General features: G+C 38.5%; 1 protein-coding gene across 1 annotated transcript in view; it reads left to right on the top strand.

Moving 5' to 3' along the window:
- CHD1 (chromodomain helicase DNA binding protein 1) overlaps nucleotides 1–12,943 on the top strand; it is a 78,374-nt gene extending 65,431 nt beyond the window's left edge. Inside the window, exons 31-37 of the mRNA XM_024196562.3 lie at nucleotides 754–1,017; nucleotides 1,321–1,458; nucleotides 5,792–5,970; nucleotides 8,881–8,977; nucleotides 9,224–9,281; nucleotides 10,413–10,623; nucleotides 11,771–12,943. Of these exons, the coding sequence (XP_024052330.2) occupies nucleotides 754–1,017; nucleotides 1,321–1,458; nucleotides 5,792–5,970; nucleotides 8,881–8,977; nucleotides 9,224–9,281; nucleotides 10,413–10,623; nucleotides 11,771–12,134 (1,311 nt within the window). The 3' untranslated portion in view covers nucleotides 12,135–12,943. The remainder of the gene's footprint in view (nucleotides 1–753; nucleotides 1,018–1,320; nucleotides 1,459–5,791; nucleotides 5,971–8,880; nucleotides 8,978–9,223; nucleotides 9,282–10,412; nucleotides 10,624–11,770) is intronic.
- The last annotated feature ends 1,098 nt before the right edge of the window (nucleotides 12,944–14,041 follow it).

Below are 14,041 nucleotides of genomic sequence, written 5' to 3'. Positions count from 1 at the left end.
CTGCCGCTCTCCAGCTGCCCAGCTCTGAAGGCAGTGCCACCGCCAGCAGCATCAGAAGTAAGAGTAGCAGTACCACAACCCTCCCTACAATATCTTTGTTACCCCACACACACACACAATTCCTTTTTGGGTCAGGACCCCTACAATTAAAAAACTGTGACATATCAGATTTAAATAGCTGAAATCATGAAATTTACAATTTTTAAAACCCTATGACCATGAAATTGACAAAAATTGACCATGAATTTGGTAGGGCCCTAATTATAAAGAAAACTGCAGCTGTGGTAATATTGATGGGATTCTGAATTCTTACATAATAAACTGTGATTATAGTCTGAAAAATGACATTGTGTGATTTCAAAGGTTCCCCACCCATGACTTAAAATTTGCTAGAAATATTAATCCAGCATTGGAGCTATAGATAAAGCTGTACTGCTTTGTGCCTAGGGCATCATTACTGCCCAACTGACTTTTCTATTTCCTTCTCAAGAAAACTTCTAGAATGTGATTCCCTTGTGTTCCCGTAAAGCTGGTATTGACCAATTCAACGTTCTCTGGCACATGCCTATTAAATTTCAGAAGTGTAATTGTTTTTACATTATCACTGTGTGATTTAACTGCACTTTATAGGTATTAAAGTTTTTAAAAAATCACACTTTGAGGAAGAATGGTATATTTTTAATCTGACTACTGTAAAATTTGTAAAACTAGGAATTGAGTTTGCAATGTGATGCCTATACTTAAATATTGCAGGATGAGATCGCTTCAGTGAAACATTCAAATAAAAAAATAAAAGCAGAAAAAGAAAATGATGAAAAATCTGAGCCAGATATTGGTATAAAGAAGGAGGTTGAAGAAAAGAGAGAAACAAAAGAAAAGGAAAACAAGAGGGATCTGAAAAGGGAGAAAAAAGAAAAAGAGGATAAGAAAGAATTAAAAGAAAAAGATATGAAAGAAAAGAGAGAAAGCAAAGTAAAGGAGTCCACACAGAAAGAAAAAGAAGCAAAGGAAGAGAAGGTAATTAGACTTCAGTATATTATGTAATACAATTAATAAAAAAAAAAAAAAGCACAGGTTGGTTTTGAGGTAGACAGGCATTTCAGATCACTTAATGCTCTGTTATTTTTACTGCCACATAGTTTAGCTGTCTGAAAGTGCAAGTGGGATAAGAAACGTTCAGACTCCTTTCCGTATCCCTAGGCAAAAAAACGAAAGAAAAATTAAATATATGTAAATGGTCAATATATGTAGTAAGATAGTATAATTGTAGAACTAAACTGCAATTCCCTTTTCAGATCTATTTTATTATTTTATTTATAGATAAATGAAGTCAAATCTGACAGAGACAAAACCAAGAAAGCTACATTAGCAGATACTCCAGTTCATATTACTGCAATTAGTGAGCCAGTTCCTATATCTGAAGAATCTGAAGAACTGGATCAGAAGACATTCAGTGTAGTAAGTTCCTTATTGCTATCTTAATGCTGCTATTTAACACAAAAAGAATGACGTTCTGAATTAAAACTGCTTCTATATGCTTAGTTAACACCAATGTGCTTAGGCATTGTGGCACTTGATCCATTGCCAGTGAGGTCTCAGAATAGCGCACCAAAGGTGTGGGCGATATATATGTATATTCAATATGTAACTCAGAAGTGTGTGTGTGTGTGTGTGTGTATATATATATATATATATATATATATATATATTTTAAAGATTCAGTTCTGTCTTCATGCAGACAAACATTACAGAATTTCTGCACAAGCCCAATAGCAGCTTTTTCAGATGTGTTTGCACTTCTGAGTTACATATTAAATATGCACTCTCCTTTTTAGTGAGATCCTATGACAATGGATCATGACAATGATCTCCCAATGATATCATGGTGCCTAAATATGCTCTGATCTCGTCACAGATCATTTGATAGGCATATGTCCAGCAACATATAACATTTAAAAATGTGAAATCCTGAGATTTGTGTGCATCACAGACAAGATAGGTTAGAATCAGTTTGGATTGTTGTAGGCGTATGTGAGGATCCTTGTTGTAGGTCTATGTGAGGAATGGACGAATGTAATATTTCATCTTTTGTTTCGTCTTGTCTTGATCATAGAGGTTCTGCCTATGCTGAGGGAGATGTGGCCTGCAATCTAGAAGATGGGCCTGTCTATGTTCAGGAGGGATGGATGTACTGGGCCCATTGTTTGGCCATAACACATGCATACTGAAACACAATATGCCATGTTCATTCAAACCAGCAGTCAGGTTCATGCTCAAGAAGCATTTCTTAACACTGACTATCATGCTGACTGTCACTCGGTTTCTCATCGTACCTTAATAGAAAATGTTAATGGGAAGATTGTGACAGATTACCTTAGATGCAACATGGAGTTCTCAGACTGCCTAGACTCCGAGTTGAATTTTCAGTCTGGGTGTAGCACATGTCAGATTCAGAGATGATTTACATCTTTTTTTGCTCTCTCTATATATACTGTACCAGTGCAGACTTTGACTAACATCCATACTCAGTTTACCAACGTGTAGTTTACACCCCCTTTTACATTCCTCCTGAATTGGGCCCACTGAATCTAAAAGAACCCAGATTGGTTTAACTCATAGTTGGGGCCATAAGAGAGATAGGTAACAAGAAAATCAACTCACCCCTTGGGTCTTTTTTTCCTCAAGACTAAACATGCCCAGTTTTTTCAACCTTTCCTCACAGGTATATTTTTCTAAACCTTTTGTCATTTTTGTTGTTCTCCTCTGGAATCTCTCTAATTTGGTCACATCTTTCTTAGAACACCTGTGCTAAGTGGCATGGGATAATTACCTCTTGTGTCTTAAATATCCTTCTGTTAATGATCACACCAGAATATTAGCTTTTTTCACATTGTTGGCTCATACTCAATTTGTGATCCATTATAATCCCCCAGATCCTTTTCAACAGTGCTACCACCTAGACCAGGGGTGGGCAACCTATGGCATGGGTGCCGAAGGCAGCACGCAAGCTGATTTTCAGTGCCACTCACACTGCCCGGGTCCTGGCCACCGGTCCAGGGGGCTCTGCATTTTAATGTAATTTTAAATGAAGCTTCTTAAACATTTTAAAAACCTTATTTACTTTACTTACAACAATAGTTTAATTATATATTATAGACTTATAGAAAGAGACCTTCTAAAAACGTTAAAATGTATTACTGGCACGCGAAACCTTAAATCAGAGTGAATAAATGAAGACTCGGCACACCACTTCCGAAAGGTTGCCGACCCCTGACCTAGACAGTTATTTCCCACTGTGTATTTGTGCATTTGGTTTTTTTCCTTGTAAGTGTAATACGGAGATTCCACTTAATAGCAACCTGGATATTAACAACTGCCAGTTAATAGCAACATGTTGCTGAGAATCAATCTCATCCCATTGCCTTTTATGTTAAGGGGCTTCAGATGTTGGCATCAGCACGCAGCTTATGAACAAGTTAGCAACATTTTTTGGAAGAGAGACACCAGCTGCAGCTAGGGAAGAAAGTGCTGGGAGAATGTCCCTTCCCTGGCTGTTGCCCCACAAAGCTGCCTGTCACCAGTGCTCAGCATGTCCCAGTGCTTCTTTCTGGGACTGCAGCCCCACAAAGCTGCTAGTGCATGGGGACCTGCATGAGGTCAGGGCTGTGGGCTGGGAGGGGAGGCTGTGGGCAGGGCAGTAATATGGAGGGGGGCTGCAGCTTGGATGTCAGACCACTCCCTGACTCTCCTGGCTTTGCCTTGTCGGGGACTGCACACAGGGAAGAAAGCACTTGGAAATGCTGAGCCCCAATCCCTGGAGAGCGTAGGGAAGGTATCGTACAGCTCTGTGTTCCCTCAGCACCCCCCGTTTCATATAGAAAGCCCCAGAATCTGGGCTTCAGTCCCCCCTCCCGACTGGCTGCCCTAGCTGCAAGAAGATCTGTGGCCAGGGAAGGGACATCCAAGCACTTCCTTCTCCAGCTGCAGGCTTGTAAACCTGCCTTCTGCTTATTGGCAACTGCCAGATAATGGCAACTTTGCTGGCAATGGAGGGGTTGCTGATAAGCTAAATCTATTGTACTTTGCACTTCTCTTTATTGAATTTCATCTTGTTGATTTCAGACCATTTCTCCAATTTATCAGGGTCATTTTGAATTCTAATCCTGTCCTCCAAAGTATTTGCAATCCTTCCCAGCCTGATGTCATCCACAAATATTATAAGCATACCCTCAACTCTATTATCTAAGTTATTAATGAAAATATTAATACCACCAGCCCAGGACTGATCTTTGTGGGGCCCCACTAGATACATCCTCCCAGATGGACAGTGAACCATTGATAACTACTCTTTGACTACAGTCTTTCAGTCAGATTTGCATCCATTTAATAGCAATTTCCTGTAGACCATATTGCCCTAGTTTTCTTATGGGAATATCATATCGGACTATGTCAAAAGCCTTATAAAAACAAGATTTATCATGTCTGCAGCTTCCCCTCCATTCGCTAGGCCAGTAACCCTGTCAAAGAAGGGACTTATTTTGGTTTAGCACAATTTGTTCTTGACAAATCTATGCTGGCTATTGCTTATTATCCTATTACCCTCTCGGTGCTTACAAATTGATTGTTGAATAAAGAGTATCTGTTGAATGCTCTGGCCGTGTGAGTTTTTTTAAAAAAATACACTCTTCCCCATATTCGTCATAATAAGAAAAAGATAAGAGTAGTCCAGGTGCTCTTAGAGCTCACGACACTGAACAGGTTGATGAAGGAGACAAAGTTGTGTTGGAGATCATAGCACTTTTGCTGCAGTCTCTCCAGAAGTCCTCCTTCAGGCAGGAGCTTATCTACATAGTCCAGTCAGACCCTGCTTTTGACAGTTTCTCCTATTCACCTACTGAAAGCATCACTTCCACTATAAGATGTTATAGTTCAATCTGTCCTCTTTGCCTCCCCTCTTCTCCCCCCTTCTCTCTTTTCACTTAGAGAATCAAGATAGGTTCAAGGAGAGCCAAATATCCCCTTCTTTCCACTTTTTCTCACTGGTTCATGAAGAAATGGGTGTTTGGGAGGGCTGGATATGGGACAAGGAAAGCCAGCCTCTTCCACTCTTCCTCATGCAAGGAAACCTTGAACTGAGTTTCATCTGTCTGTCCATACCAGCATCTCCTTGGTAGTCTTAGCTTCATTCATAGGGATCAATCCACTGGCAAGACTGTCTGAGAGAACGCTGCAGAGATTTTTCTGAAGGGTAGGGAACCACGCCCAACAGGAGAGGAAGAGGAATGCAGATCCTTTCCTGAGTGGAATGTCACTTTGCCTCTAGGCTCCAGTTGTTTCAGGATTTATGGAGTACTGTCATTTATGGTCTTGACACTGAATTTGTATACAAGTTTCTTGAAAGTGACACAGGTCTAGTATAGTGTATTTGTGCTGAAAGGTCAAAAAAAAAAAAAAAAAAAAGACAACAGATTAGAATTATAATACCTAGAGTCATCATATCTGTTTGTAATATCCTATTTCTAAGAAAAATATTTTCTTAAATCTTAAATACAGTCTAATGCTTTCATAAAGAAGCTAATATCGCAGCAGTTTAAATTATAACTTTTCCAAAGGAAACCTGTAGTAAAAGAGAATTTTAAGAGCTGTGAGCCAGAGGCTTGATGTTTCATTTGGCTTAGAGTAGCACTGTCTTTTCCTGTGTAAATATCACAGTAGTAAGGTGGGTCATGTTGTAGAATTTAGCTTTTTCCCCCTCCCTCCTGACTTATATATTCCTTTTTCCACTTTACAGTGCAAAGAAAGAATGAGGCCTGTTAAAGCAGCGCTGAAACAGCTGGATAGACCAGAAAAAGGTCTTTCAGAAAGGGAACAGCTGGAGCATACTAGACAGTGTCTAATCAAAATTGGGGATCACATCACTGAATGTCTAAAAGAGTACACAAATCCTGAACTTATTAAACAGTGGAGGAAGTAAGTAATTCTACATTTTTCATGAACGAAAGGGAAAAATCCATCACTGTTTCTATTAACTAGAGTGATTTCTGTCCATTTTTGTTGGCTTCCAACTCTCACATTCTTGAATCTACTTACAGATGTTTTAAAATACCATATGAGGACCTATAAAGAAAAAATTTGAATTGTGTAGTGGATTTTTGAAGCCAGATTCATGTTCCATATGCTGAATTGTGTATCATTGTGTAAGCTAGGGATAGTCAATAGGCGGACTGTGGGCCAAATCCGGACCGCCAGATGCTTTTTAATGGACCCCGAAATCTTTATTTACTTCTTCGTATCATTATTGTTATTATTTTTGTATTATTTTCTCTGGAGTCTGGACATTGACTATATCTTGACCAAGAAATTTGGACCTTGACAAAAAACAATTGACTACCCCTGCAAGCTGTACTTTGTCCACTAGGTGGAGCCTCCTCCGGGTTTAAAAAGGACTGGAAGTGAGCAAATCATAATTATAGAATTATAGAATTATAGAATATCAGGGTTAGAAGGGACCTCAAGAGGTCATCTAGTCCAACCCCCTGCTCAAAGCAGGACCAATTCCCAACTAAATCAGGGCTTTGTCAAGCCGGACCTTAAAAACCTCCAAGGAAGGAGACTCCACCACCTCCCTAAGTAACGCATTCCAGTGCTTCACCACCCTCCTAGTGAAATAGTGTTTCCTAATATCCAACCTGGACCTCCCCCATGCAACTTGAGACCATTGCTCCTTGTTCTGTCATCTGCCACCACTGAGAACAGCCGAGCTCCATCCTCTTTGCAACCCCCCTTCAGGTAGTTGAAGGCTGCTATCAAATCCCCCCTCATTCTTCTCTTCTGGAGACTAAACAATCCCAGTTCCCTCAGCCTCTCCTCGTAAGTCATGTGCTCCAGCCCCCTAATCATTTTTGTTGCCCTCCGCTGGACTCTTTCCAATTTTTCCACATCCTTCTTGTAGTGTGGGGCCCAAAACTGGACACAGTATTCCAGATGAGGCCTCACCAATGTCGAATAAAGGGGAATGATCACGTTCCTCGATCTGCTGGCAATGCCCCTACTTATACAGCCCAAAATGCCGTTAGCCTTCTTGGCAACAAGAGCACACTGTTGACTCATATCCAGCTTCTTGTCCACTGTGACCCCTAGGTCCTTTTCTGCAGAACTGCTACCTAGCCATTCGGTCCCTAGTCTGTAGCAGTGCATGGGATTCTTCCGTCCTAAGTGCAGGACTCTGCACTTATCCTTGTTGAACCTCATCAGGTTTTTTTTGGCCCAATCCTCTAATTTGTCTAGGTTCCTCTGTATCCGATCCCTACCCTCTAGTGTATCTACCACGCCTCCTAGTTTAGTGTCATCTGCAAACTTGCTGAGAGTGCAGTCCACACCATCCTCCAGATCATTAATAAAGATATTAAACAAAACCGGCCCCAGGACCGACCCTTGGGGCACTCCGCTTGAAACCGGCTGCCAACTAGACATGGAGCCATTGATCACTACCCATTGAGCCCGACGATCTAGCCAGCTTTCTATCCACCTTACAGTCCATTCATCCAGCCCATACTTCTTTAACTTGGCGGCAAGAATACTGTGGGAGACCGTATCAAAAGCTTTGCTAAAGTCAAGGAATAACACATCCACTGCTTTCCCCTCATCCACAGAGCCAGTTATCTCATCATAGAAGGCAATTAGGTTAGTCAGGCACGACTTCCCCTTGGTGAATCCATGCTGACTGTTCCTGATCACTTTCCTCTCCTCTAACTGTTTCATAATTGATTCCTTGAGGACCTGTTCCATGATTTTTCCAGGGACTGAGGTGAGGCTGACTGGCCTGTAGTTCCCCGGATCCTCCTCCTTCCCTTTTTTAAAGATGGGCACTACATTAGCCTTTTTCCAGTCATCCGGGACCTCCCCCGATCGCCATGAGTTTTCAAAAATAATGGCTAATGGCTCTGCAATCTCATCCGCCAACTCCTTTAGCACCCTCGGATGCAGCGCATCCGGCCCCATGGACTTGTGCACGTCCAGTTTTTCTAAATAGTCCCGAACCACTTCTTTCTCCACATAGGGCTGGTCACCTTCTCCCCATATTGTGCTACCCAGTGCAGCAGTCTGGGAGCTGACCTTGTTCGTGAAGACAGAGGCAAAAAAAGCATTAAGTACATTAGCTTTTTCCACATCCTCGGTCACTAGGTTGCCTCCCTCATTCAGTAAGGGGCCCACACTTTCCTTGACTTTCTTCTTGTTGCTAACATACCTGAAGAAACCCTTCTTGTTACTGTTAACATCTCTTGCTAGCTGCAACTCCAAGTGTGATTTGGCCTTCCTGATTTCATTCCTGCATGCCTGAGCAATAGTTTTATACTCCTCCCTGGTCATTTGTCCAATCTTCCACTTCTTGTAAGCTTCTTTTTTGCGTTTAAGATCAGCAAGGATTTCACTGTTTAGCCAAGCTGGTCGCCTGCCATATTTACTATTCTTTCTACACATCAGGATGGTTTGTTCCACCCTTAACTAGCAGAGTTTTTACTGATGTCAATTACTTCTTCATGGTCATATCTGCATTCTAAACTAATTATTATAAACATCACACAGCAGTAAAGAAAAAGAGAGGAATTAATAATACATGTGTAGCATTTAGTGCTTTATATCTTCAGAGAATTATGCAAAATTGTTGGTTGTATTGCTAGATATGCTACCTTCTCAAGCGATGGGACATGATTCACCACTGCAGTACAACTCCATTGACTTCAATGTTATTGCACCAGTGTGGCACTGAAATATCACAATGGTGAATCAGGCCCATTGTATACAAAGTGGCATAAAGGAAAACCAGTGTATGCAGGAAGACTCTAACCTGTCTTTTTTTTTTTTTTTTCCTTTCTCTAGAAATTTGTGGATTTTTGTTTCAAAGTTTACAGAATTTGATGCCAGAAAGCTGCACAAACTATATAAACACGCAATCAAAAAACGCCAGGAATCTCAGGTAATATATTGTTTTATATTTAGAGACATTCTGAAAGGATTTTTTTTTTTGAAGTATTAAAACTTGTTTTATGAGGGTAAAGTGTTAATAGATTCTGAATTTACCTTTTACAAATGAAAATGTCTGATTTAAAGGATATATTTTTGTGTGTTAATATCACCTTTTTGATCAGATGGAATGTTTTAGCACTTAGTATTTGTAATTTTGAGATTTAGTAATGCCAATTGTTGTATTTATTTCTCTTAGCAACACAATGACCAGAATATCAGCAGCAATGTGAACACACATGTGATTAGAAATCCAGGTAAGAAGTTCTGCATGGTGGTGGTGTGTTGAAATGTTTTTGAGTAGGGTATTTGAAATGAAATAAACTTCAATAACTCTGAAACCTTCTAAAACTCCTCCTAGCATTAAGTGAACTTGTCCCTACAGATAGATTTACTTAGTGAGACCCAGCATACATACTTTTGCTGGTGAAACTAAGTCAAGCACAAATCCAACTGCAGCTAGTGTTTTTAACAGTAATTTGCTATTTGGCAATCCTTTTTATTAGAACACGTTTGAAAATACACTTTTGTGTTTAATTATGTTAAGAAAGAGAAACACTTGATGCCTCTAGACAAGTTCCAGGCTCCAACATGAGTTTTTTCTTTCTTTGTTTTGTTTTTGTTACGGGCTTTTTTGTTTCGTTTTTTGTTTTCTTGCAGTTGTTGTAATCACTATCATGCATTCTAAAGTCTTCACTTGAAGCAGAAACCAGCAATCTATGGTGTAGGATGCAATATCTCTTTTGTCATTGATAGTGACATTATCCTCCCAATCTCATGAGCTTGCAGCCACAATGCAGTATTTGACTTTTTTGTTTCCTCTTTCACTATATATATATATATATCCAATCACTCATGAAGCCATGGTACTACTTCCTCTGAATTACAATAAAATGCCATTGTTTCATTAGTTGCACTACTAAAACTTTTGTCCAGGCCTTGGACATTTCTCACCTTGAATACTATAACTTTCTCTGATCCCCCTGCTACTGTTCAAAATTCCACTGGTAAAGGCAACATTACCCACATTGACCTCTCATTGAAAAACTTTGTTGGGTTCCTGTCCTTTAATTAATCAAATTGAACTTTTCATCCATTCATTCTAGATCCTATATAATCTCTATCTCTCCACCTCTAAATTCCACTCTGCATTTCTACTCTTGTTTCTGCCTATTCAACCCCAACTTCTCTCAGTTCACACATTTTTGCTCCCATTGTTAGCTTCTGTTACAGATTATTGTATTTCTCTGACACAGTTAAATCTAAGAGGTTGAAGTGTTGTCTTGTACAATAATCCTTTCATACTTTTCAACTAGAAATTTTGTAGTTTATGAAATTCCCTTACGCAGAAACACACATTCAGCATAGCTATCTATTTTATTAAGCAGATGTGGAAAGACTGAAAGAGAATACAAACCATGATGACAGTAGCAGGGACAGTTATTCCTCTGACAGACATTTGTCACAATACCACGATCATCACAAAGACAGACATCAGGGAGATGCTTACAAAAAAAGCGACTCTAGAAAAAGGCCCTATTCTGCCTTCAGTAATGGAAAAGATCACAGGGATTGGGATCACTACAAACAGGACAGCAGGTGAGTTTTGCTAATAATCCATAGAAATCTGGGGGAGGGATGTTTTGTTTTGTTATTGTTGGTATTGTTTCTGGGGATTTTTTAAGTGCATTTCAGTTAAATATGTGGTTCATACCAAAAACAAATTGCCAGTTTGTTAGGTCATTGTAGATACTTATCCAACATCTTCTCACAGTTGATTAGAATACTGTGCTATAATTAAAATGTGCCTTCTTTCACACTTACCCAATAATGTAATGCCTCTCCTGAGTTCATCCACAAGACCATCTAGTCTCTGTGCATTTAAATCCCTCTTAAAGATTGTTTGATTTTGTGTGTGTGTGTGTGTGTGTGTGTGTGTGTGTGTGAGAGAGAGAGACACCTTATTTTGCCAAGATGCAGTTAAGCATCATTTTGAAACTCGAGTTATTTCAGGATCAAAGCAATAAACTGGACACCTTCATTCCCTTATGCATCTATATATACAAATCCTCTGCTTCTGTACTACTTCCCCTAACCTCTATCTCTTAGATTGTGAGCTCCTTTCGTCAAGGACTTTGTCTTCTTTTCTTTTGGAAAAACACCTAGCACATTATGTGTTCCGCTATAAACTTATCATAAATAGTAATATAGGTAAGATTTTAAATCAGTTCAAGGAATAGAAAGTTCTGATAGAGTGAATACTGTGACCCTACCAAAAAAAAACCCAAAAAAAGCAGAAGATGACAACATAAGACAGGATGGCTGACAATGGAAGCGATAGGCAATCAAAATGAAAGAAATTGTGTTGGATGGGAGGAAAAATTGATATTCTGATATCATAAGAGGTAGACCTATTTCAGTAACACTGGACAAGTAAGACATCAATGATGATGGGGCATGAGAGCATGGAATGAATTATGGTTACCAGGCTCATTGGAATCTCTTCATTTTATAACACTTTCATCTTTTCTAATTTGACAAAGTATATATCTCATCTGTTTTTATATATATATGCTCCCTTTGACAAACACAAGAATATCCAAGTTTCTGAGCACCAAAGCTTAATTTTTGTGTATAGTGCAGAATTTAAAAGAATGAGCTCTTAAAATAATTCCGCTAGATTGCCACCATTTTAACCCTTGTTTTTATTACTATTACCAAAATAACAATTTATCCTATCTTTCAGATACTACAGTGATAGTAAACATAGAAAGCTGGATGACCACAGGAGTAGAGATCACAGGTCAAGCCTGGAAGGAAATTTAAAAGACAGTCGGTCTCATTCAGACCACCGTTCCCATTCAGACCACCGGATACACTCAGATCACCGATCTAGTTCAGAGTACAGCCATCATAAATCTTCCAGGGACTATAGATACCACTCAGACTGGCAAATGGACCATAGAGCTTCCAGTAGTGGCCCAAGGTCACCACTAGATCAGAGGTCTCCTTATGGCTCAAGGTCTCCCTTAGGACACAGATCTCCATTTGAACACTCAGCAGATCACAAAAGTACACCTGAACATACATGGAGTAGCCGGAAAACATAACAAAGACTAACATTTTCTGGACCTTCTTTTAGCCATATACAGTAAACTAACACAGTAATTGCCTTACATGACTTGAAAGACATGGACTGGATATTCTATCAGTAGCAGTATTGTTACTTCTTTCCAGGATGCAAGGTCTATTATCCCAACAGAAGAAAAAAATATTTTTGTATTTAAAGTTTATGCTGCACTGTGCTGCAAATGTTGTGGCACTTTTTTTAAGAAATGGAAGATGTTTACTTTTACAGGGACCTCAACACTGCCCCATTCAGACTGGATCTTATAAAACTCTTCATGTCAAAGTGCTTTTAGGCTGAATACAGTTTAAATTATGTTTGTAAATGAACTTTTACACACTGACCTGTGATCGTGTATCAGGAAGGAATGAGGCGTTTGGGTTTTATTTTGTTTTATTTTTTTTTAGTAAAGAACTCTCAAGGACCTTGTTCACTTTCCAAAGCTACTTGTTTACATTGTACACTGCGACCACCTTGCCGCTTTTCATCACAAGCTTGAATATTTAAATTCTGTACCTAGAACTGTAAAATAGCCAGGATTTCTCCTGTTTGTGATCAATTGTAATGCCTTTTTACAAAAAAGAGCTGTAAATTATTGTAAATTAATTAAATGAGCTTTTTCCCCTCTCAGGCTTTTTTTGACTGTTCCTTTCCCCACCAACTCAGGCCTTCTTGTCATAAGTATGAAACAAAATCAGTGTATTACATTTTTGAATAAAATATCTTGATGGAATCACTGTTCAGAATGTAAAATGGGGGGAAGGGAACACTTTATTCCATTTAGTGCTCTTTTTTTTTTTTTTTTTTTAATTATTATTTTTTTTTTTATTTTTTTTTTTTTTTTTTTTTTTCTATTAAACTGTGTTGTGATTGTTGTAATGAAATGGTGAGAAATATACAACTAAATTAGGCTCTAAACAAACAATTTTTTTAGGTGTATTTGTTTTAAAAGGAGAAGGAGAGTTCAACACATGAACCCTTCAGAATCCATATCAGCCAAAATTTATTGTAAATCCATTTGTTTTCCCTCTTCAGTATAGGCAATAATGTCAAATGTGCTATGCAGCCAGTTAATATTTTAGAAGATTTGAGTGACCTTATTAATAGAAATTGTTACAATACACACTGATTGTAAATAGATAACTTCTATCTGACAAATTAAATTTAACTAAAGGATATATGGGCTCTTGTAGTTTTCTGATGATGTTTTCCTATGGAGTTACATTCCTTATAAGTTAAACATTATTAAAATGTTTTACCCTTAAATGTATACTAATTTTAGTGATTATATCAAATTTCAGAATATTGTAGCAAAATCATACTTTAAAATGTATGGCAGGAGGAATAATTTTAATAAGGTTAAAAACCCACTGACTTGATGAAATACTTCAAATTATATCTTTAGGGTGCTTAGATTATATTTTTGTTTTTATTTTCCGTGGTGTTTTTTTAGGCCATATATCTAAAACCAGGATCTCTGTTGTTTAGTTAATTTACTTCATGTTCTGTGATCCCTGCCTACAATTTGTCTTTGCGGATTTTTGTTTTTTACATTTTTACATTTTTTACATCATCTGAACAGCAATTATTTGTGAGGTCACAGATAGAGGTTATGAGTCCAGAAGGATAATAAGCAGATGCAATCTAAGAAAAGTCAAAGATCCCGGATGTTTATACAAATGTCCCTAATAAAATGCAGAAGACAAATTACAGAAAAAGTTATGCAGGCAGAATTTTTTCCCAAACTTTTTCCTGAAGATGACAGTTACTCATTTTTGTCTGTTAAAATTTTATCTTCAAAAATCCAATATATTTAGACACAAAGTGAATAAATTAAGGTTGAGATCTTGGCTGTGTGTGTGTGTGTGTGTGTGTGTGTGTGTGTATATA

The sequence above is a fragment of the Terrapene carolina genome, unplaced genomic scaffold, assembly GCF_002925995.2.
Source record: "Terrapene carolina triunguis isolate 2854851 unplaced genomic scaffold, T_m_triunguis-2.0 Scaffold69, whole genome shotgun sequence".
In the NCBI taxonomy this organism is placed as follows: Eukaryota; Metazoa; Chordata; order Testudines; family Emydidae; genus Terrapene; species Terrapene triunguis.
The sequence above is the reverse complement of the archived record's forward strand: the minus strand, read 5'-3'. Positions and strand labels throughout refer to the sequence as shown.